The sequence below is a fragment of the Neolamprologus brichardi genome, chromosome 2, assembly GCF_056152115.1.
Source record: "Neolamprologus brichardi isolate AB-2024 chromosome 2, ASM5615211v1, whole genome shotgun sequence".
NCBI lineage: Eukaryota > Metazoa > Chordata > Actinopteri > Cichliformes > Cichlidae > Neolamprologus > Neolamprologus brichardi.
The window spans coordinates 29,635,460-29,660,496 of record NC_142105.1 but is presented as its reverse complement, the minus strand read 5'-3'; the positions used below and the strand labels follow the sequence as shown (position 1 = coordinate 29,660,496).

Sequence of the window (25,037 nt, the reverse complement as noted above, 5' to 3'; positions counted from 1 at the left end):
ACTGATGTGGCCTGAGTAGGATCAAGTATATAAATCAAGGTGTTTACCAGTGAAATAAAGATTAAGTGAATATTAAATAATTACTTCACTACCTCTATTTATGGTTTTAAAGAATATAATTTGGTGTGAAATAGGGTGTTAAACCGGAATTCCCGTCAAAGTCAGTGAGATCAGGAAACACACTGAGTGTGTTGCTGGTTTAGATGTGCTATTTAAGAACTATTTATAAATGCATCTAACTGGCTTGGAGGAAGACGAAGAGGCTCTCCCTTTGTAACTCATTTACACTTATTGTTCTCACACTTTGACCAAAGATACATGCAGGAATGAACTGTTTGCAGGAATCACTCACTTTGAGCTTGAGTCAAATGCACTTTACAAATTTGTTTCAGGCAAACACTCTTTGTCTTCAAAAGTCATCTTCAAAACAACACAAAAGTAACACTGTTAATAGAAACTCCTTCAAATCTGGAAGGTTTGTGTTTTGGGGGATACATAAGGTCTTATTATTGTCTATAATTTACAAATCATTTGAAAAAAAAATCCTATATCATCTTGCAGTCACTTCAAAAGTCCAGTCCAGATTTGGATTTTATAGATATCCAAGACCAGAATAAACAGTACAACTTGATGGAGTTGGCCCAGATTTTGACTATTCATCAATCATTTCTTTAAAGTAATCTCATAATGTCCTTTCCATTTAGATATTTAATCAGGTGATTTTATTAAACCGCGCCCCAGTAAGAGTGAGTGAGAGAGAGTGAAATGTGTCAGCAGAGGAATTATGTCCACTGGATGATTAGGGGTGGGGGAGGCCTGATGAGAAGGTCGGATGATCTTATTGGCTGCTCTGCTGCATGTATGATTTCATCTCATCTGCGTGTCTCCGTGGGTGTTCAAACACAATGCAATTTGCTGACTTTTATGTGCAGGTTGGGTTTGTTACATATTTACAGTAAGTGTAATGATTAATTTTTCTCTCCCCCACATAGTCTTAAGCAGCCCTCATTCACGAGCCTACCATTACTCAGAGACTCCGCTCACTGCTGGGTGTCTTTTTTGTAAAAACGCTCTTATTTACTATTTATTTGTTTGTCTTTTTTCCCCCTCACACTTATATTTTGTTATTTTTTTTATCTGGGTTTTACTTGTCTTGTGTGTTTCCTTTTACAATTAATAACTGAAGAAGCTTTGCCTGCAGCTTTTACTTGGTAAGTATTAACTTTTCTTTTACATTCTAGAAAGCAAACTAACTGAAGAGATTAACAAGACCAGTTTATTTCACCATGCATCTAATCTACTTGCACACTGCAGGACAAACCCTGTAATATGTATTTGTATATATGTTAAAATGAGAACAGTTGATCACAGAGGATCTTTTAAGGAAATTAGATGATTCATTTATAATGAATTCAAGTGCCTTCAAAAGCAAACACGTTCTGTGCGAACATGTGTGTAATTTACAAAGATGTTATAGACGATATTGTACCTGTTCAGATAAAAATGATTATAGTATGAATACATTTCAGTTTCTGCAGGTTCTAACTCTGAGATGATAAGCGTGAGGATTTGCCCAGCATTAAAAATGTTGGTTTAATATGTGGTATTTGATTTCCTGACGTCACCTTTCTCTGTCCAGACCGAGTTCGTTTCCGTGCTCGGCCTCTTGGTGCACATTATCTGAAGACGCTAATGACCCTTCATAATGGAATTATCTGTCAACAATATATAGCAGGGCGGCCAAAGTCGAAGGAGACAATGGGGTGAAGTTCTCTCCAGGCTGTCCTTATATTGCTTTATGGTTCTCTGAGGTTTTTTTCCGTCTTTTTACAGAAGGAGAGGATTAAAGGTCAAATTTCACCGAGGATATTCAGTGAGATTCTGGGAAGAAGATGAGCTACACACAAGAAAATGATGCTCGCTCCTGTTTACCACTTGTGTTAAAGATCCTTTCAACACCTAATATAAAAAGAAATAGCACAATGGATCTATTTTTTTTTTACTAGGGTTACTGCAACCATTGTTAACTTCTAGGAGCACGTGTTCTTGGAGGGAATGAGCCTGATTTTTATTGGCGTCAGAAGGGACACATGTAATCTTAGAGGCAGTAAAAACCAAGATTAGAAGATAAAATAGTGGATGATACTAAGTCTTTATTGGGTGTGGGTGGTATTGTGACATGAAAGCTGTGTAATAAAATGTCATGTGTAATAAAATGATTTAAGTTCATGTAGTCAGATGACCAAACAGATGACCAAAAGAGGGCAGCATTAATTCATATGATTTAAAAGTGGACCACGATGCTGCCGCCCCCTTCCAGTTTGCAGTACTCTGAAATGCTTGTCTGGCTGATCAAGAGTACGAACAATACAGACTGTAGTGGTAGTCACACAAAAATAGGAAAGCCCAGAGGAGTTGTTTAAGGTAAGTTTTGGTTATATTCAGTTTTGCCAACTGAATATACAACAGGAAAAACACTTAAATAGAAGATGCCAGCAGAACGAGTGTACATCCAATGCTGTGCTCTGGCTTGGTGCTCTCAGCTGTGTTTTTCTCTGGGTCTCACCAGCTGTAACAGCATCTCCATATGGAAAAACTGTGGCTTCCAGTGGAGCTGCTGTTATCTGTGGAGGGACACCTCTTGTCATGCAAACACTGCTGGGACTCTCTGTAGCTCATGAACGGCAACACTTTCAGTTTCTTGTTTCTCTGTTTAGCTTAATTTTCATGGTGATTTATGCGAAGGCTGCAATAAATTAAACAATTCTTGTGAATTCAGTTGAAGTTTCTGTTTCTTTATAGGCCTTTTTCATGAATAAAACACAAAGATTAAGATTTGTATGGCATGGGTTTATGTAGCTTTCTGAAATGAAAACCAAAAGTAAAAGTGAATACAAGAGCATCATTTGTAGTAAATGGTCAGAAGGATATGGGACTTTCCCTGACATCAGTCAGGGATGGTGATAGACTCAAAGGTCCCTTACAAAAAAATGGCCTTTTGGTGGTTCTTCCTGTAAACCCTGTAAGTGTTTACAGGAAGATATCGTAACAAGATCTTTTTCAGTTCAACAAACTGAAAACAGAGTAAAAAAATACTCACCACTCAGCCTGAGAACACAATCATTATCATGAAAAGTCAAACCAAAACTAAATCACTGTTTCTTGTCCACTACAAACACTGCACATAAACACAATATAGTGAATATTAATTCATAGTGAATGTTATTGGAAGCTTCACTGGTTCATACATATGAACAAATGAATGAATACATGCTTTCATCAAAGTTTTCATATGGGTTGTTGTTCATAACAGTAACACATTTAGCATAATACACTTTCCTAGTGGCATCCGGACACTAAGAAAATGTTTAGCGTAGTAAAACAATATTAGAGAATAGAGAGGTCGTCTGGTGACACTGCAGTTATAAGCATTTGGATTTCACCCAGTATTGCTAAGCCTCAGGGTCGCCTCCTGTTTAAAGACAGTTCTTTAAACTCTCTCTGGCTAATTGCATGCTCCTAGTATGGATTATTGGGTATTTGACATTTTCTTTGTGTAAAATCTGTCTGTTGTGGCTGTTGCTGTGAAGGGGGACTGTATACTTAAAAAAGTTGTGATAGAGCCATATCCTAGACTGTTGCACTAGCTCTCCAGCCTGTATGCAGGGGGATGTGGGACTCCCTGTTTGTTTTGCCTGTGGAGATGACTTTGTTGCACCCTTACAAAGTGAAAGTGTTTCTTGAGAAGACATGACTCTATTCTTAAAAAAAATCTGTGTTTTTTGGGGGGGTTTTGTGTGTGTGTTTTGAAAATATGGGACTTTTTCATGTCTGAGATTTGTGCTATTTGATTTGGGATTTTGGATTCATATTTCAATACACAATGCACTAAAACCTGTTCTATGTTCTCATCTGTCCCATTGTTTTTGCCACTTTTCCTTTATTTTCTGCCTTATTATGCCCCGATTAATTCAGTGTATATGGCTTTCAAGGAAGTTCTGCCTGTTCCCCTGTCACTTTTAACTAAGCACCTCATTATATTTAACACATTTTTGCATTTATCCACCATCTTTAGAATATGTCATCCTTTCATCACACTACAACCCACAAAACTTAAATTGTTTTACCCTTTCTAACTCTTACCCATATAGTGTGAGCTTAATTTCATCACTATGCTTTTCCTAATGCTTTTCCTTGTAAAAAACATTCTCTTAGTCTTATCAACTGAATATTTAAACCCCCCCAATTATGCGATCACTTTTCCACTTCTGCTCCCCTTAGCGTCTGTATAATCAATTTTAAATTTCTTCCTCTTCTCCACATTGCCCCATCATCTGCAAAAAGTGATAACCCGATCCCACCCTCTACATCCTTAAACAAATTTAGCAACATTAAAAAAATAGTCTGCTCACAATGCTCCTTTGTGGCGTTCAATTTTCTGCTAAACCCTCCCCTCCCTTACTTGTATTTGTCTGTCTGTTAAGAAGTCCTTAATCCATCGGAACATTCTACTATTTATACACATTTCCCTAATATTAATTAGTAGACATTCCCTCCACATTCATATGATATGCTTTTTCTATATATTAAAATAACTGCCGCTACACTCTCATTGTTTATTTGTTTACGTTTTTATTTGGATTTTTTCCTCATTAATAATAACTGAAACATTTAACCATGACAAATATACAAAAAAAACTGGAAATCAGGCAGGTGGTAAGCGCGTTTTCACACTACTGTATGTGTATGAACTTTTCATGCAGAGGCTTTTATTGTGAAATAAAACATTCACAATGTTATTGGAAGCTTCACAGGTTCATATATATGAACAAATGAATGAATACATGCTTTCATCAAAGTTTTCATATGGGTTATGAAGAACAGAGGCTTTTATTGTGAAATACAGACTGTAGTGGTAGTCCGCGCAAAAAAAATACTGTTTCCGGAATAAGTCCTCTTCGGTGGTTCACCAACTGTCAGCAGGTGGCTAGTCGGCTGGCAAGCCAATAAACGGTTTTGCTGTCTGACATTTAAGCAGCAATTGACTGCATCTATCTGACCGCAGCTTAGTGTTTATGGTGGCGTGTCGTGTCGCGTCACGTCACGTTAGATAACGTCCAGTGAAAAAGGAGTCCTCCTTGAATGACTGACTTCGCAGTTGCGTGGCTAGCTAGCAAAGAGGAGGGTGGGGACAAAAACTTCAGCCTCGCCCAGTCCGTAGCTTTATACCAGCAGGCAGCTACTCTCTCGGCGGTGTGAGCACCCACACCTCTAAATTCGATACTTATTAAAGGGGAGACTGAAACCCTTGTGTCAAAGTAGGCGAAAAGAAGCAACCATGTTCAGGAAAAACTTGAAGAAGGATCCCGAGCTGTTTCAGAACGTGTCGGACGGATTGCGGCGGCTTTACCGGACCAAACTGTTCCCGCTAGAGGACACGTATCGATTCCACGACTTCCACTCCCCAGCCCTCGAAGATGCCGACTTTGATAACAAGCCCATGGTTCTCCTGGTCGGCCAGTACTCCACCGGGAAGACCACATTTATCCGGCACCTCATGGAGCAGGACTTCCCCGGTATGCGGATTGGCCCGGAGCCGACAACAGACTCTTTCATCGCGGTGATGCACGGGGATCAGGAGGGGGTGATACCGGGTAATGCCCTGGTTGTCGATCCCAAGAAGCCCTTCCGCAAGCTCAACGCCTTTGGCAACGCATTTCTCAACAGGTAAAGCCAGTGAGCAGGACTCCATTCTATCAAAGAGGATATGAAAAATTATATGACTCCCACCACGACCTCCACCTCCCAGGGTTATTCATTACTCTGTGAATGAAATGAATGGGGCTGACTCGAATACTCACTTTAGTGCTGTTAAGAAACTCATAATAACACAGCAGCCCTGTTTTTAAATGCACTCCTACATGTTCTCACATGTACGACACGTTTCAAGGTACATTCTCACATTATGCTGTTGCACAATCTTTTAAAATGAGCCGAGACTGTGAGGGCTTTACCTCTTTCATCATCTTAAAAGAATGCTGGTGTTTTGTGTCAATAGATGACAGATGTAGCTTGTATATAAAGCAGAGGGTTGGAAGGTGCTTTCCAACACCTTTTCCCACTAGCCTTTCCCTTTCACTTTGTATCATATGCTACCAATCAAATGATCTTCTTCGCCACCTGGCAGAGTCACTCTTGGCTGACCATTTTCTCCCTGTCTCACCAGTGTGGTCTCTTGAACTTAGAAATAGTTGAAGGTTATATTGCTAGGGAGCATGCCGACCTTGTCCTGTCCTCAAATCATGAAGCCATAACTTTCATGTCCTTTGGCATGGTAAACCAACTCCCTCATCCGCTACCTGTGATCTTATATAGTCCTATCACAAAGGATTAAAGGTGTGGTTATCGATTTTGACTATTGTAACATACTTTTTTGGCACTACTAGACTGGCTTATGTGGAGTTGGTCAAGTCTAGTCCATGATCCAGATAACGAAGAGATTATGGGGAAACCTCCACAGCCACTCCCAAAATATTAATTACTTTTATATTTGTTACTCAGCTCATGTCCTAATCCAACAAAAATGTCCCCCAGCAAACACTCAGATGACTCAGAAGTATTCCCCTTGTGGGTCGTTTACCAGTTAATACAATTTAATTATGACAAGAATGCAGAAATAATCAAAAACAGCAGAATAAAATTAAATAAATGGCATAGAAAACTGATTCTAGGGTATTCTTTCAAACCCAGAGAGCGCCAAGGACAGCTCAATCTTTGAGTGTTTCATTGAGTAAATGCTCCTCCCAGCTCAGAGTGCAAGCGAAACTGCACAAGCAATGTGCAGTGAGCCAGAGCCAGTGTGACGTTTCTTAAAACATCTGAGTCCAGTCTCCTAGGTGCTGGGGGGCTTTTGGTGGGGTGGAATTTGACATCATATGTCAAACATCTGATTGTTGATTATGTCATTTCCTGTAGAGGATATAGGTATGCCCCCCTTCTCTGCCTGAGTCGCACCCTGAGTGGGATTAACAAATAATGCACAACTGAAAAAAAACTCTGGGACAGTCATAATACTTGTTCTGTTATTAGTTTCAGGGTATTATGTGGGTGTAGGTAGGGTAGCGCAAACACTCAACTTGACACTTCCCTAGCTGGACTAATTTCCCATTATCTAATGACAGCCCTTCCTTTATTATTGTAGAGTGTTTGGTTTATCTCGCATGAGTGTCAAACCTTTGCCAAGTGTCATCACTCAAACTTGAAAATGTGAAGTAAGAATAGGGGACTCTAAGACTTCATTGGTCACTATGGCTTTATTACTGACTTGAAGGAAAGACAGATAAGATTTGAACAAAAGCTATTGTCCATTGTAGCATCATTTGCCAAACTGCTGGAAACAGTCCTGCGGTATTGTGGGACTTGTGGTAGTCTTTCACTTCAGTGTGCATCTCTGTCTCAGAAGCATACACAGACATGAGCGGGCATATGCTGGTTTAGAGCTCACATGATCACACACAACAGGATATGTGGGTAAGACAATAGCAGGTGTATGAACTGTTTAAACAGCTCACGTGGCATTTAGCCAAGAAGTGGCCTGCAAGTTGATAAATTGATTAAAATTTTCCACGAAGAACTGGATGTAGATAAACATTTAGAACCAGGCTGACTTCTGAACCATACTTCTGAGGCCAGTTTTCCATTTTCCTCTCAGGAAGTCAAAGAATTTAGCCTGGTCTTCAGCTAGGTAGGTAATATCAAGGGTCACATTGGTAATTGACTGAATGAGACTGTCAGGGCAGCTTCTTTTAATAGCTCTTAACTATAGTCATTCAAACTTCAGATTAGCCTTTAAATACCAGGCTCTCAGTATAAGCAGTTATTTATGAAGTGAGTAAACAGAAATCAGTCATGTGATCCTCAAATGCAGAGCTTTCTCTTGGGTTTTCTAAGCCCAAAATAGTAGGTAGCTTCCCAATTTTGGTGGTTTAAAAAAATATATATATTTAATTTATTGACTTGTGGTTGACCTTTCATTGTTTGTGCAGTGATTCTGTTCTGAGTGTCTCCACAAAAGTAACCCAGTTTCTTTTACACCTAGATAAGCATGCAAATGTTTTAGCTCTTCTTCCCCTTTTATGTTAAATTCAACTGCAGTCAGAGGCCCTCAGTGTATGTCAGTGCTTTCTGTAAATGTTTAGTCAGTAAAATCGGAGTCAGCAGAGCTCAAGTTCCGCACTGGCCCACCCCGGCCCACTTTATCCTGCTCCATCCTGTACTCCTCCAGGGTGCTGACTCTGCACTTTGTTGTGATAGCGGCCGACACATGTACACTCTTATACAGAGGTTAGCATGAAGACCTGTGTAGGTATGTGTGTAGTAAAATGATTGATTCACCCACACGAGGCAAGACTTCACAGGAAGAAGGAAAAGTCACACAGTTGTAACCTGCTGTTTGCATCTCCAGCAGTAATGACAGATACCCAGTTTCCTCTTCTCTCAGGGAAGTTGAGGTTAGGACGTGAGGGAAGGTCATAGGTCAGGAGGTCATTAGCTGGAGCCAGATTTGCTATCACAGCATAGGCTTGATGTCTTTTACACTGTGGTGCGTTTCCCACTTTCTGAAGATATAGTGAAAAACTGAAGGATCTTTGATATGCTCATGCATCGTCCCCCCTCGTCCCCTTGGGCCCTCCGTTTCAAAGAATTCCAGCTCAAGTTCATTGGAACATTTTTTTTCCTGCCAGCTCTATGTGGAAAAATGTTTGGATAGATGGCTGAAATGGAAAAGCTTTAAGAGCGAGAGAGTGAAAAACCTGCACATTTGTTATCTTTTTGTAGTTTATTATTGGAACATTAATACACAGGGCCTCTATGCAGGAAGCCCTATTCTTATATTTCTTTGAGTTGCTCTTTGTGGATTTTTCCTTTCCCCGCTTTGTTAGGGTTTTCTTGTGTGTGCGTGCATGCGCTCTCAGCGCGGTCACAGCAGGAATGTAAAAGCACGATTTTTTTCCCCACAGTCTTATGACCTGCTGCTTCTGAGCTCATGTTGTGAGTATCAGTTCAGTTTGACTGAAAGGGCAACAGAGTGTGAGAAGTAGTACTCCTGAGTGTGTGGTGTCTTAACAATCCCCTTCTTTGTCCTGAGTGAGACAATGGGGCTGTATGCAAAAGCAGTCATCTACTTTCATTCTTATATCTGTTTGTGTTTGTATTTCTTGGCTTCATTTCTGTTTAAGGGCTCACACTCGGCTTTAAAATTTAAACCGCAGTGTCCCAGCTTGATGAGAGTATTGTAAAGTGAATTATGTCGCACTGGGAATGACTAAGGCATATAATTTATGGCTTATCATGTATTGTTCATATGTTTCCCTTATTAAATATTCTTACATCAGTGCTGACCTAAAAGCATGGCTGTCACGCCGTTTGGAAAATCTGACTGTATAATTATGTAGCCTCACTGTTGTTGAGGGCAAAACATCCAAACTAGAGCTGAAATAATTAATCAGCTTGTTGAACGACAAAAAGAAATTACTGCTTTGATAAGCCATTATTGATAATAAGCAAGTCTTTAAGCAAAAAAAATGTCACACGTCCATTCATTTCATCTTAAAAATATTGAATCAAGTGTGCTAAAAGCAGCAGTTGGTAGCAGTCTTTTACAATAACCACACACTTTATAAACCAAAGGATTAGTTGAACATTAAAGGGCAGATGTAGAATAACTGTTAGCTTCAGAAATGTACATTTTTAGTTTACCTTAAGGCATCAAGGATTTGTAAAATGAGATTGTAGCTGTCCTCTAAACCCCAGCTTTGTCCTGTTAACCGACTCCTATTTTATATTAGCTTCAGGTTTCTTCCAACAAGAAAGAACATTATGTTATGCTTGAGATATTGTTGCTACAAAGTTCAAGATTAATATCTGTTTAATAGGAGTTCTATGTAAGCATTCTCACCTAACCGGTTTTGTATCCCTCTCTCCTTTTACACCCCTGTGCCTGTTATTCTTGATCCAATCTCTCCCTCTCTCTTTCATAATGCTCTTTCACTTTCTTTTTCTCTCCTCTCTCTGTGCTTCTGTGTCTCTCACCCCCTCCTCCCCCTCTCTACCTCCTTGGCAGGTTCATGTGTGCCCAGATGCCTAACCCCGTCCTGGAGAGCATCAGCATCATTGATACTCCTGGAATCCTGTCAGGGGAGAAGCAGAGGATAAGCAGAGGTCTGCCTCACATACATCCAGTTTTCCCACCTTTCACATACGCCTTGTTTCATGTTCTTAAAACTCTACCATACCACACCCACTGCTCAGAACCCAGAAACAAGCGCAATCAGAAAGCATTGCATGTATGCAAAATAAAACCACAGGAAGTGACAACTTCACTTGTGAAAAAGAAATGTTGAAACAACAAACATACCCTCCTTTCCCCAAGCCTGTCTCTGTTTAGCAAATGCACTGCCAATTTACTGCAGCAGTTTGGCTCACTGTGTTGTCAAACCTGTATTTAGCTTCTTTAACACCTCTAGGTCGATGCCTAACCAAACAGGTTACATAGATCTGATGGAAACCTCAACAGCATGACAGTGCCAAGAGGCCACATAGCACTTTTCATTCTCTGTAGCTCTTCAGCGCCTTCAAAGAGAATTTATTGGGCCTCCCCTTATTTGTTTGCAAAGCTGGGGTGACCAATGAGAAATTGTCTGAAGGGGAGAGGAGCTAAAACAGAGCTGAGGCCCAAGACCAAGGCCCGGTATAAGATAAATAAGGACTATTTTAAGCAAAGCTCCAGGAATAAAAAGATATAGTAGGGAATAATTATACTAGATGGCATTTAAATCCTTCTTGTATTCTAATCAAATCTAAAAAGGTATGAAAATTTGCCTCCTGCATTACCATTCTTCCTATTTTTATATGCTTTATTACTACTTTTTTAATTTTTTTTTATAAATTTTATTTTCAGTCACAGCAGCATGTTAATAACAAAACATTGAACATACAGTAGTTTGCTGTTCAGTATTTACAATACCCCAAAAGATAACAGAAATAGAGAAGGAAAACAAACAAACAAACCAAAGAAACCCCAACAAAACAACAAAAAACAAACAAACAAATATAAAAATAAAATGCATAAGGGACATTCAGTGTACAGTTAACTATGATAGTGATATAGAGATATGGCATGCGGTCATGATAAGGTGGTCATTTTAAATGTTTCCATGTACATCAGGAATGGCTGCCATGCCTTAAGAAATTTGGTGGTTGAACCTGCCAGTGTATATCCCATCTTTTCTAAATGTAAAAACCTCATGAGCTCTGCAAGCCACTGTTCATGTGTGGGAGGAGCTTCCTGCTTCCATCTTAAAAGTATAAGGCGCCTTGCGATAAGTGAGCTTTATTACTACTTTTTTAAACTTGATTTACCCTTTCTGTTTCCTATGTACTATTTATCACTACAGATCTGAATCATTCCCTGTACTCTGTGGAAATAAATCAATTTATATTTTTATCTGCATGCTTCAGCAATGCTTCGACCTGCAGGGTAATTTCAGAATTGCCACATACACACTTTTCTTGTAACTTTTGATGATCTTACAAACAAAACATAGCTTCTTCTTTTTCCCCCCCACCTGCTCTGTGTGTTTGAGAGGAAGCACATATATAAGCACAGGTTTCTGTACACCCCAGAGACAGGAAGTGGAGTAAAATGGCAAACATAGCAGAGTTTCCCAAGACTGCCCTCCCCTTATCCACCACCGCCTGTGTTTGGCAGCTTCTTTACAGGCTGCTCTTTATCGCAGTTGTTTCCTGTGAGGGACTATATGAAGAAATGGAAAAAAGAAGACTATTAAGCTAAATAAAGAAAAACTGATTATGAAATTAGCCTGTAGTTCTAGTCCCCCCGCCCCCCGCCCAAGAGAAAGGCCAGAGAAACTGACAAGGCCAGACAAGTGTAGACCTAGAAACGGAGGTACACATCTGAGTATGAATAAAGAGATTTGGCACACGGAAAAGTGACCCTGACTAAAGACACGAGGAGGCTAAATCTGATGTTTAATACCTTAAACAGCTGTATACATACAGCACATACTCCTACATTCTTGCTGTCAAAGAGACTGTCCTCCGCATACACACTGTCTTACAGACATTATCCTCTCCTCTGTTTCTGTATAAACATGAATACAATACGGTACTGCAGACATACTGTACTAACTGTGTCATATATAAAAACAACTGATTGGATTGTGCTGCTCAACTTTGACGGTCATGTGTGCCTCACCCAGAATAATGGCAGATCTGTTTTGTACCAGATCTACAGGAAGCTATGATATTATTTCACGTTTCCACAGATTGCTACGTCTCTAGTTTTTAGCGTAGATCCGCATTGCACAATTTCAAATGTGCAGGCTGTTGACATAACTTCGAAATTATTACAAAAGTTTTCAGGAAAAAATCAGGAAACGTGAAATCGATTTATGTATATGGTGCTTTTTTTATTGCATAACACTTGGACTGTATTTATTTTTGATTAGGTCAGCATGTGTGGTTCAGTGCTTGTTCCTTAGTAAACTATGAAGTGGCAAAAGCTATAGTAAAACTGGAACTAGGTGGTGTGTTTTCCGACAAGCAGTGCTGATGAATTGACAATGATATTTTAATGCTATTTAGCAAAATTAGAGGGGACTTGTAGCCCATTTTTTCTGTCATGTATGCGCTCTTACATTGGTGGGAGCTCCTGTTAAACATAGCAAAGGACTGAAACAGTAAGCAAGAAGTGCAAGTAAGATTATACAAAAATGTGCAATGAAAAGTAATTCCTGTATGCCAAAATCTCATGCAGTGTTTTTTCCTGCTCTTGGCTCTTTATATTGCCATAGAGAGGGGATGTTCCTAATGTGGTCACCTCAGACACCAGTCTCCTTCTGTGAGCATAAAAACCCCACCCACCTGCTATACAAACCTTTGCAAGGCAGCCAGTCAGAAGAGGGATGTCTTAAAGAGAGAGAGTAAAAACAGTTTGTTTCAGGCAATGGATGAACGGAGGGCTTGCACCAATGACCTGCATTAATAAACTAAACTGTGACTCGTGCAAAACTCTACTAGAGTCTAAGAATAAACATCTGGAGCTGGAAGTGAGCGTAAATGTCCACGTAAGCAGATTGTAAATACATTTTTTTTTAAAAAAAGGCTGAGCCTGCCACTATTAAGAGATAAAAAATAACACTTAAGGATTATTCTGAAGAAGAGGATGTCACTTTCTGGAAATATGCGTCCTTGCTGTGAAGTAAATGTGCAGCAAACAGATGTTTAAAGCTGGTTGTTTCTGTTAGCCTTTTGTTTAACAGACCTTGGCATATCGCACAACTTTATGCTAAGTCCTATCTGTTGTTTTATAGCTGCTGTGCTGTGATATGGAATTCTGTTTCTCGAATTCCAAACTAGTCCTTCGACATTCCCAGAATTCTGAATGAAAATATGCTCAGGGGTTTTTCCAATCATCTGCTCTCTGTCTAAGAGGCACATGATTTTGAAGCCATGAAGTCATGAGCGCATGGCTCTATCCCTTCATGTCTGTGCGTATAGTACAGACACAGCAGTTGTTAATGCTATGTGTTCTAACTAAGTCGGCCTTGAGCAGCTGCCTCTGCGATTCCCTGACATGTGCGTTTAAAAACAGACTTAAGATGGAATGAACAAATATCCTCAGCTGGCTCCCACTGGGATCCTTAACTGGAAGCAGTCCCCCTTTATGATGCCCCTTTACTTTCACATGTTACACGCATGAACTAATTTTCCAGTATCCATCTGCTATATTCATCCAGACGTTGTCATTTTACTTTCACTTTTACTCTCTCAGTGTTCCCTCTTTATTCTCTTTTTATCTCCATGTCTCCCTCTTCGTGTCTCTATCACAGAGTTGCTTTTTCGACCGTATCTCTCCGTTGCTCTTTTCTATACATGTGTTTGGACAGGGACAAAAGCCAGCCGTGTTGGAATGCATGAGCTGCAGATCTGCCGTCAATTGTGCAGCTGGTGCGATGAGCTTTTAGAGCGATTGTCTCATTGGCTCAGAAAAGAATGCACACACTAATGAAAACCACTGCTCTTTTCGCTCCTCCTCCTCAAGTTCTTGAGGCAAATGAAAACTTGGGGGGGAAAAGCCAATTTATGCAATCTGACTCTGCCCCGAGTTTCTCAAATAACCAAAGGAAGTGAATGGTACAGTAAGTTTCTGTGCTCAGGCGGCTATAGAAGTGTGTGTAGTGCACATTCTGGTCAAGCTATTCACTTTAAAAAAAAAAAAAAAAAAAAAAAAAAAAAAAGATGTTACAGTGTATAGCGTTTTCAGTTTAAGACCTTATATCAAGTATGTGTCTTCCTGCTTTCTGTTGATCCTTCATTGCTTGGTTTCTCTAAGGCACGTTGCAGAATCTGCTTTGTCCAGAGGTCATTTTATTCCTGAGGCTAAAACCTCCAAAGAAAAAAGTTTTTAGCCAGCTCCACAGGAGTCACCCACCCTTCAATGTTGCAACACAATTTTCAAAATGTTTTTTGTTACATTGATGGTTCAATTGTTTGTTTTTAAAGGGTCAGATGTACTAGGTTATGCCAGACAAAGTAACAGGCTCCGCATTGTCAACCTCCCACGGCCTGCTGCAGGCCAGAAAAAAAACATGTCATGCTTCAGATTATCCAGAGGGACTGTGGTTTAAACTTACCTTTATACCTCTCTGTCTCTGTCTAAGTAAAGCAGTAAAGTCAGTTAATCAGTAATCAGAGGAAAAAGACCTGCCTCTTGAAATTCCTTATCTAAACATTACTTGGAATATAAATATGTGTAGAGTCCAAAACTAAACTTCTTTAAAGATGCAAGTTATTGGAGTTTCTTTCCGGTCAGATGGCTGCCACACCGTTGCACTTGATGTGCTCAAGTAGAATATGAACAAACATTGGAAGATAATAGTGCACACTGATACCCAGGACAATGTAGCCTGCTATGTGTGTCACTGTGAGCTTATCTAGTCATGACAGTTCTTTATCACTTCCCATATGCTAACAGCATGACACTATAATAATTCGTAACATGGCTGAATTTAACATGTACTGTCTTGTTTTTGTTTTAATGGCAATGCATCATCTGTTGGGGAAACTTGATTTCAAGCAGCATACACACCTACCTAAGTTTTAATGTTGTTCAGACCTTATTGTAGACAAAAGGTTTAGAGCTGGGAAAACAGTCCAGTTAAGAAACCCAGTAATGCGACATTTAATATATTTAAAGATGTTTCAAAAAGCTCTTCTTTACTCTCTCCAGGGTACGACTTTGCCGCTGTGCTCGAGTGGTTCGCTGAACGCGTGGATCGCATCATCCTCCTGTTTGATGCCCACAAGCTGGATATCTCTGATGAGTTCTCCGAGGTGATCCGCGCACTCAAGAATCACGAGGACAAAATGCGCGTGGTGCTCAACAAGGCAGATCAGATCAGCACCCAGCAGCTGATGAGGGTCTATGGAGCGCTGATGTGGTCTTTGGGTAAAATCATCAACACACCTGAGGTGGGAAGGAGGGGAAAAAAGCCCTTTTGTTGTTTTTGCTTTTTTTGTTGTTGTTTTTTACAATTCTGTTTTTGACTGAAGATTTGTAACGCTGTGAGAATTATTTCACTCTAGCCTGGTAGTAATCAAGTGTTAGACACATGTGGAGCAAACAAAGGATGTTACTGTTTCAGAGTGAAAACCAAGCTCCGGGCGAAGGTTGGATAGCTTTTCCAATGTTATCAAGTTCTCACTTTACCAAGGAACTTAAGAAAAAAAACTCCTTAATGAAAGTGAAACGCGGATAAAATACCATCCATGTCAAATCCCATGTCCTAGCTGATATCACGTGACATAAGCACTTGTGCTTTTTCCACCTGACTACTGAGTTAATGTTTGATCCAGAGCCATATTCATAAAGTGATCCCAGGGAAACCTTTGGAGCGTGCAGATAATTACTCATTGACTTTGATCTGTAGTTCATATACTGTTTGAAGGATTAACACTACAAATCAGTCACATTTTTAAAAATGTACTCTTGATTAACTCAGTCTTACACTCTTTTCTTGTTTTTATTGTGTTAGAGTATATAAATGTTTTACTTCTGTTTATAAAACCATGAGAACAATGTCACATATGTGGCCTGTCAGAGAATTTCTTGCCGTGGGTGTGAGCTGTAAAGTGTAACCTGATGGAGATGAATGGATATTAACTTGGAAAACCTTTATTCCAGGTGGTGCGTGTGTACATTGGGTCATTCTGGGCACAGCCCTTGTTGGTCCCGGACAACAGGAAGTTGTTTGAGGCGGAGGAACAGGACCTTTTTGTGGACATTCAGTCGCTGCCACGCAACGCAGCTCTACGCAAACTTAATGACCTCATCAAGCGAGCACGTCTCGCCAAGGTCAGTATTAAGAAAATTAAACCCTTTGGCCCGATGCAATGATCATTGCACAAAGCACCACATTCTTTTATACCAGTGCTTGAGTAGCACCTATGCTTCCTTTAAAGGATAGGCATGGATACTTGGAGAAACAGCACAGGTTCACCTTTGAAGTAGTGATAAAATTGGTATAGATTGGTAGGAAATGCATTAAAAAATTCAGTGCTATACACCACCACTAGTTCTGTGGTGTGTGATAATCCAGTAGTCACTCACTGATGGATCATAGGAGTGTCTATAGACAAGCTTAGAGTTCAGCCTGCTGCTCTTTCCACATAGAGTGAGCTCAGTGCATGTGGCAGTTTACCGGAGTTAGGTGTGCGTCTGCATGAAATAACCAAGCTCACCACATGTCAATCAGCAGCAGCGGTGACATTACATCTGGGGTACAGGTGACAAATAACACTGTAATAGTATAAACTAAGCTTTGTAACGTTCACATCATAAACTTCTAAAAAAAAAACCACACAAACCGTTGAAAGTACCAGTAGACTTTTTTTTGCATATTTTTATAAATGGCATATTTAAAAAACAAAAAAACAAAAACATGAATTATAAATAATAAAAAAAAGAGAAAAACAGCACTGGACACTTTAGGAAGAAAGCCTGCGATGTCAGAAAACACATTTTATGTGCATTTATTTACGCTGGAAATATGCGTCACTGTGTTCTGTCTCGATGTAGTATGTGTGACTGTGTTTTTACACGTTCCAGCCATAGACCCGTCCTATCTTCTTACATTTTGGTGTCATTTTTCATTTAATTGTACATCTTTAAAGAGACCAAAAAGTTAAAAAAAATATGTTGAATTTTTTCAAAATAGATATTTCTGTCACAGATTACCATTCTTAGACTCGGCTGCTGAGTTTAATTTATGTGGTCATATTTTCACTCTCTATTCTTTTTAAGCCCCTGTCTTATGTCACTAATAGGGTGACACCAAAAAACAAACAATCCCCACCCTGCAACTTAGTGTTTCATGTTTAAAGTCACCACAAGTAGATGTCAGCCCAGTGATATGTTTGAACATATGTCAGTTTTAAAACGACTAATATAAATTATAGCACAGGGTTTATCTATTTCTGCTTTTAGTCAATATGTATGTATCTGAAATTTAAAAATACACTGCAGACATCCATTTTAAATCTAGTTCCCTTTATTTGGCCTTCTGCCTGATTGAAAAGTCCAAAATTCAGATGTTGTAGCTCCGAAATGTTTAATGCAGAAGTCCAGAGGGTGCTAAGAATTTCTGCTTTTTCTCTTATGCATTCAGGTGCAAGCTTACATTATCAGCTCTCTGAAAAAGGAGATGCCGAGTATGTTTGGAAAGGACTCCAAAAAGAAGGAGTTGATTGCCAACCTGGGGGAAATCTACCACAAGATAGAGAAGGAGCACCAGATCTCACCTGGAGACTTCCCCAAACTTGACAAAATGCAGGTAAGATTTAAAAAGGGAAAAAAGAAAGAACTGAAGCACTTCCCTGACAAAACTGAAGTGCTGTCTTGAGTTACAGATCTGATGAAAACACAACTCTATTTTTGGAAAGTTGTATAAAGTGTTAGAAACAGGCTGTTCAGAGTAGAATGACCTTCCAACTTTTACTCTTCACATCTTTGCCCTTCTTTCCTGCTCTTGCCCTCCAGGATGGGCCAGGACGGAGATGAGATTTATTTTTCCTGGTTTGTCAGGAAATCCTGCTTCTTGTATGTTGCTCCCATTGGTAGCCATTGAAGACTGATCTATTTCTATCACCAATTCCTGTTTTCTCTCAACCACCTTCATTCCCTCAGGAGCTGCTAAACGGTCAGGACTTCACCAAGTTTGCTTCACTCAAACCCAAACTGCTGGAGGCGGTGGAGGACATGCTCGCCAATGACATCGCACGTCTCATGGCAATGGTCCGCCAGGAAGAGGCCACCATGCCCAGCCAGACCGTCAAGGGTGGAGCTTTTGAGGGAACCATGAGTGGTCCCTTTGGCCACGGTTACGGTGAGGGTGCCAGCGAAGGCATTGACGAGCTGGAGTGGGTGGTGGGTCGCGACAAGCCCACGTACGATGAGATCTTCTACACCCTCTCTCCCATCAACGGCAAAGTGTCCGGCGCTGCCGCCAAGAAGGAGTTGGTGAAGTCCAAGCTGCCCAACACAGTCCTGGGAAAGATCTGGAAGCTGGCAGATGTGGATAAAGATGGCTTCCTCGACGACGAGGAGTTTGCCCTGGCCAACCACCTGATCAAGGTAAAGCTGGAGGGCCACGAGCTGCCTCCCACGCTGCCAAACCACCTGGTGCCCCCGTCTAAACGTGGGTCGGTGGAGGCCTAGATGCACCCTGCAGATCATTGATGTCAACACAGGGCTCTCCAGGCAGTGTCTAACTTCAAGAAAGAACAGCAGCACCTGGGGTATTTTTCACCAGAGAGAGACTGGAGGGTATCTGGGGGTTGGGTGGGAGGGAGGGCGGGTCCATCTTTGTGAATCTGGGGATAATGTTTAGTGCGTGTGAAATAAACGGCGGGAGAGGGGTTTGATTTGCAGACCGATAGAAGGACAATTACCAAACTGATGGGTAGCTGGAGGTCACACGATGAGGCGGAACATGGATTTATGCATCCTGTGTAAAAGATGTCTTACAAATATACACTTCATATTGTTATATGTTGATCCAAAGAAATCTAGTTTTTTTTCCAATTGGGAAAGAGAAAGGAAATGAATCGAAACAGCTGTTAGATGTGCTTTATCTCTATTTTTGTATTTCCTCACTGTTAACTTTGACTCTTTCCAGAAGCTTCCTTTTTTATTATTTTGCCGGATAAATAAAACGGAATGCTTGTACCATTCAAAAGGTTAAGTGGATTTGTATTTAATATTGCTATATCACATTTAACAGTGGTTTGTCAGAAGAAAGCTACTTATTAAAATGGGGGAAACGCATTTAAATAAATATGCTAAATAAATCTTAACTGATTCATAGTTTGGTGCTTTAAATTTGTAGTGGTTTTCTGTTACCAATGGTTATGTCAAGGACTGTGTCACCCAGAGGTCATCCAAAGGTCATCCAGAGAATATTTAATGTATTAATTTAAATTGGTTTAGTGTGCTCTTCTGCCCTCTGTAGGCTAGACGGAGTCAAAGCAGGGGGCTGGGAGGACATATAAGGTCATTTAGCCATGAAAGTGGCTTCTGCCTGCATGTTTTCAAGGACAAATTGAAAACGGTGGCGAAGGCAGGCATGCTTGCGTTCTCTGGAGCTCTTACACGACACGTGGAGACAATTTACAAAAACTCAGTCCGGGCTCAGAGATGAGCACAAATTGTAAACAGAAAGACAGGAAACCCTCTCCAGTGAGCCTGGAAATAATATACACTTTTATTCGCCTTTATAAATCTGTGCGATATATAACCTGAGCAGGCATAATGTAGATGTCAGATGTCAAAACAAGCAACTAAAGTATAAATAATACTCGTCAGGCCTATATGTATCGGCTGTTTTCTCAGTGTTTGTAAAGGGAAATGCAGAAAGACGACTTATGCAATTCCAAGAAATGCACAAACACATCCTCATACACTGCACGTCTCATCATGTTTGTTTGCATATTTTCCAAATGGCAGATTCATCGGTCTCATCTGATCATTTTATGTAACTGAATATCAGTTGAGAGAATCAGTTCACCTCCTAAAACACGCCATTGCACTCATGGTCATGTGTTTCCATCTTATCTTAAAATTACTCTGAAACGCTGCACAGTGACTCAGTAAGTTATCAGCCAGCATAAGATACATGATATTTCTCCTCTGATCCAGAGTCCAGAGGCGCTCTCTTGTGTCTTCCTGAGTTATTACAAGTGCTGTGTTTCGACCAGTTGTAAGCAATTCTACTTTCCCACGCCCTTCCAACACATGCGTGATGGTGACAGTAAACATTATGTAGTTATTAGGAGCTGCACAGATTTCTAACACTTCAACAGGCATACTTGATATTTTTAGTGCCCCAAATTAATATAACCATCCCTTCTCTGTCGTTTACTTATTGATACTTGACGTGAATGGTTTACTGTATTGAATGGTAAAAATGTATTGCTTTTTGTGTTGTTACACCTTTAACATAAGTCACGCAGTTAGGCCCATAAAAATGCTTTAACCATTAAGGCCATTTTTATACACAGCGCCCAGGTTCAGATTGAGCATTTTTTTTGTCTTTTCAAATTAACCAGATTAAAGACCTGCATTTGATTCCAAGTGTTGATCTTGGATTTAGTAGCTGTTCACTGGAACTAAACAAGTGAACAGCTACTAAAAATGTAAATAAGGTACACCATCATTAAGCTGAAACACCCAAATAAACCAATCAGGGAGAGAACACTAACTTTAATCTGGTACATGTGTAAAAAGTGTGAGAGCAGCGGGCTGCTCAGCACCACTAATACACCACAAAAGACAATTTAAGTGCATGATTGCATTCAAAAACACTCATTATGAGGTAGGAATATCATTGTCAAGGGAGTTTACAACAAGGTAAATGAACAGATAAGAAATAAACTTGGTCCAGAACAGTGGGAGGAGAAAAGGCTTGTGATCTAAGGCATACCATGCCATCTGTCAAACATGGTGGAGGCAGTGGAACCAGGTCATAGTGTTTATTAATGATGTGACTGCTGATAGAAGTAGAAGGATCAACTAAAGTATGCAGGGCTCTACGCTCTGCTCAGATTCAACCAAACGCTGCAAAACTGATCAGATGTTCTTCAGTGGCCCGGTGAGTCGCCTGTTCTCAGGTCAACAGAGCGTGCGTTTCAGCTATTCAAAACAAAACTGAAAGCAGTAAAGACCTGACGCAACATCTTAACCATGAAGACCGCATCTGGTGATGTCCATGGGGTTTTTTGTCCAAATACTTACGGACATAAGCTGCACGTTTTAAGGATGCACAACTTTATTACCTGATTGTACTGTTGGTTGCATCACTGTGTCTGCAAACAAAATGAATTTAATCAAAAGTGGATGCTTGTTTGTTGTGTCCCATTAAAGAGGTAAAAACTCTTTTAAGATGGATTTCTTTTTGTTCTCTGGCACAAAAATGTTGTTGAATATAACAACTGTTGTAAAAACCACTGATCCTGAATTTCAGCCACTGCATCACTATCACAGGATAAAGATCAAAATACAAGCCTTGTCATTAAACCGATGCAAAGAGGAAAAAAGGATAACTAATAAAATCGGAAAGAAATTATTTAAGAAACATGACTGGATTATTCTGCCAATCAGAGAAACCAAGAGATTCCTAAAATTGAACATAAAGCATAATTTGTGGCCACCTTTAAAATGGAAAAGAAATGCAATTTAGAAAGATATTTTTTTCCATTTACTATGAAAATATTGGAATTTACTGAAGCTCCTTTGCTTCTGATTTTAAATAAAACAGAGCCAAAAACATTTACTTCCCCCTGAAAAGTCGGGATCCTCCCCGGTTCAAGCAGATCATTTCCAGCTGGCAGCAGCTCCAGAGTTCCTCCTGTTCAGGTATGATAATTTACTGACAGAAAGCTGCTGGAATGCCCAGGCCGGTGTGAAGAGAGAGGCTGTTTGGCTCTGCATCCCTGTGCCTCTGTACATTGTGTGTTTGGATAGCCGCTCTTCCACACTGTATATCTGTCCTTTACATTGTTTCCGTCTTCCTGCCTTCCTCTCTCAGGACGTCACCCTTTTCGCCTCTTCCTTCCTTGCCTTCCACTGTTTTCTGCTACTGCTTCTTTGTTTTTCATCTGTATTCCAGCCATGCCCCTGACTCTCCTTCACTCCACGTCAACCCTCTGACATGCTGACCCCAGCAGGGAGCTGACTGGGTCAGGCTTATGTAACACAGTCATGTGGAGGCCCACTTGGAATGAAGCACCTGTAGCCTATGTGTGAGTGCAAACTTTAAGATGCGCAGCTATTAAATACTCATCTTATATAAGTCAAGTCAGCATTACTGTAGTTTGAACATCCTTAATGACCTGTGGAATAAACCTTATATATTGGACACTTTTTAAGACGTGTGCCTACTTTTTTCTGCACACTGAATGCAATCTTTAACCAAGGATATCCGAAAAACTTCCAAAGGTAAAAGCCTGAAATCTTCACTTGTCTTTCTTGTCATCAAAATGAACCAGATCTGTAATTTCAACTGTAAGCCTCCCATCTTACTCAGCACCTCAAAAATCTTGCGTGTCTTATGCATGAGAAGATCTGCAATCACTCATTCGCCTGCCTTCCTGGGTTTTAGGCTGCTTTGCTGTTCTCTTCATCACTACTGCTTTTCAATACAGTCAATTTCAATACTGTCATCATTACTCTAGTCCAATTATCTTCTTGCCTGCCTTTTTAGAGCCAATCAGTATCCACTTTGCGTTGTTTAAATCTGCGCTCTCTGTCGTTCTCCCTTTCAGACTCATTCGTGTAACCCACCTCCTCCCCCATCTCCACCTAGCAGACAATTCAGTGAGCTTCATCCAAGCCTCCGTCTTAATCTTCACCAGCACCTAGACTCCTGTTCTATATCTGATCACCACTGGGATTCTGTTCTGCCATGATGGGTCATCGGAGTCTAACTGCCAAATATATCAATTTCTGTATCAATAAATCCTGTTCTTCCAGATGGTTTCTCCTTATTTAAAAGAAATTATATTCTTAGAATCTGTGTAGGAAATATCACACAACGCCAATAATTTATTGGGACAAAATTTTATTTTTTGGTGATTTAAGAACACATCAGAGCAGCTTCAAATGTACCTCTAGGAGTGCTTCAATATTTCCTGTAATGAAGATGTTTTCTGGACAGTTTCACATTCTTGAGGGAAGATGGGGATGGGCCGAAGGAAGATTTCATATAAGTGTTTAGAAGTTACAATGTTTAACCTGATTTTGTCTGGTGGAGGGGGTGGAAAGTGCTGCCACAAACACAAACACCAGTTTATCTGCATTGAAACTCAACAGAAAGACATTTCTTTATGTTTAAAGAGACAAAATACACACCAAACATTCAAATTTAAAAAAATTCTTACATTTTTTTCTTAATTAAAAAAAAGGTTTATATACTGAATATCTTCTAATAGAAACCCTTAAATATAATTAGTTCTGTGACCCCAAACCAAATCTGAGCCTTTACCACAGACTCGTGTTATGTCTTTAAGTCCAGGGAGGTTTCACGAGGTAGACAGATGTGCTCTTTGGGGGGGAGGAACAGTCTTGCTTTGGCTCAGTTTGTCCTTTTTTCCCCAGGTTTGGTTGTGTGGTGTCTCCACTGGTCACAAATCAGTTCATTTCATCACTTTTCAGGCTCAGCAGGGCCGCTCGGCTGCTTGCAGAGGAGCTCCGAACATTTCCTGAGAGGCATAGGTGATATACAGGAAGCCGTCAGCATCTCTGTAGCGGGTATACACCTCCCCCATGTTGGAAGACATGCAGGACATGCTCTTCTCCGCCACCAGGAGAAACAGAGCCTGGGTGGAGTCCAGAGCGATTTTATTCCTGGAGGGGAGACAGTTGGAGAGGCAGACTGAGATTTTTAGGACAAAGGAAGACAGAATGTGAGGGAGGCAGAGGCATGGAGAAGAATGACAAATCTGACAACTTGCAGGAGAAGAAAAGGGCTTTAAAAATCAGAACAAAAGAACCTGCTGTGAGTCACAGATGACGTACCTGAGCAGGCAGAGGAACTGACCCAAGGTGAGCTCATAAGGAACCAGGAACTTTGTTTTGTCCAACAGGGGAAGGGTCCTTTCACGGATGTAACGTTCGACAATCACCTAAAAGCGAAAACACGTCTGCTTTACAGGAAGTTCAACAACATGCATCTATTATGTCTTTAAAACATCTTAGGCCGAATCGACTTACAGGCAGCTTGTTGGGGAATTTAGACCGAATGCTGCACACTTCGTTTTTTCTTGTTGCTAGAGAAAAATAAATAAATTTGAAGACCATATTTTACACACATGCTTTAAAAACAAGCATCCACTCAGTGAAAGGTCAACCAAATTGTCCTACCGAGACATTTCCTCTGCTTGAAGGGCACCGTTTCCACAGATTTCTCAAAAGGAGCCATGTGTGCTTGGTTTTGTTGAGTGTTGGTGGTGATGGAGGCTGTCTCGCCCGGGCTAACGACAGAGTCCCCTCGGGTGGAAGTAAGCAAACCCCGACGAGCTGAGGTGACCACTCGTGTTTTATAGGGAGCGTGGGCTGGGAGGAGTCGAAATGTGGCACCAGCAAACAAGGACACGCTCCTCGTCCTGGGGAGAAGTGTGTATGGATGCAGAGGTGAGTGTGTGTGTGTGTGTCCTCTTCAGAACAGATTCACACATACTGGCTATCTCTCTGAGTGTTCTCACGTCGGCTTGTGATTTCGGTGCTGCTGTCACGTACACAGAGGAGGACACTATGTGAAGAACACAGCGTAACGAAGGAGGCCCGCCTCCAAGAGAAGCAGAGGTTCCTAAACAAAGCTGCACAACCCAAACTGTCACACTCAAAAACTAGATGAGCCATACTTCTATCCTTTCACTTAGCGTCTGACGTAGGACACCGT

At 40.6% G+C, this 25,037-nt stretch overlaps 2 protein-coding genes across 2 annotated transcripts; one reads left to right on the top strand and one right to left on the bottom strand.

The window, feature by feature from the left end:
• Positions 1 to 4,932: 4,932 nt before the first annotated feature.
• ehd1a (EH-domain containing 1a) lies at positions 4,933 to 19,437 on the top strand. The gene is made up of 6 exons (XM_006781322.3): positions 4,933 to 5,727; positions 10,124 to 10,221; positions 15,314 to 15,555; positions 16,268 to 16,438; positions 17,751 to 17,915; positions 18,269 to 19,437. The coding sequence occupies exons 1-6, from the start codon at positions 5,339 to 5,341 to the stop codon at positions 18,797 to 18,799; spliced, it is 1,596 nt and encodes a 531-aa protein (XP_006781385.1). The 5' UTR covers positions 4,933 to 5,338; the 3' UTR covers positions 18,800 to 19,437.
• Positions 19,438 to 23,181: 3,744 nt separating this feature from the next.
• On the bottom strand, positions 23,182 to 24,692 carry map1lc3cl (microtubule-associated protein 1 light chain 3 gamma, like). Its single transcript, XM_006781323.3, has 4 exons — positions 24,500 to 24,692; positions 24,350 to 24,405; positions 24,155 to 24,261; positions 23,182 to 23,983 (listed from the first exon to the last, which is right to left on the bottom strand). Exons 1-4 carry the CDS (start codon positions 24,555 to 24,557, stop codon positions 23,794 to 23,796), a joined length of 411 nt encoding a protein of 136 aa, XP_006781386.1. The 5' UTR covers positions 24,558 to 24,692; the 3' UTR covers positions 23,182 to 23,793.
• Between the last annotated feature and the right edge of the window lie 345 nt (positions 24,693 to 25,037).

Excerpts from the sequence above, each read along its gene's own strand:
- ehd1a (XM_006781322.3), top strand. The coding sequence starts at position 5,339 with ATGTTCAGGAAAAACTTGAAGAAGGATCCCGAGCTGTTTCAGAACGTG. Across the intron at positions 15,556-16,267 it reads AAATCATCAACACACCTGAG|GTGGTGCGTGTGTACATTGG; the intron begins GTGGGAAGGAGG and ends CCTTTATTCCAG. Across the intron at positions 16,439-17,750 it reads AGCGAGCACGTCTCGCCAAG|GTGCAAGCTTACATTATCAG; the intron begins GTCAGTATTAAG and ends TTATGCATTCAG.
- map1lc3cl (XM_006781323.3), bottom strand. The coding sequence starts at position 24,557 with ATGGCTCCTTTTGAGAAATCTGTGGAAACGGTGCCCTTCAAGCAGAGG. Across the intron at positions 24,262-24,349 it reads AATTCCCCAACAAGCTGCCT|GTGATTGTCGAACGTTACAT; the intron begins GTAAGTCGATTC and ends TTTCGCTTTTAG. Across the intron at positions 23,984-24,154 it reads CAGTTCCTCTGCCTGCTCAG|GAATAAAATCGCTCTGGACT; the intron begins GTACGTCATCTG and ends TCTCCCCTCCAG.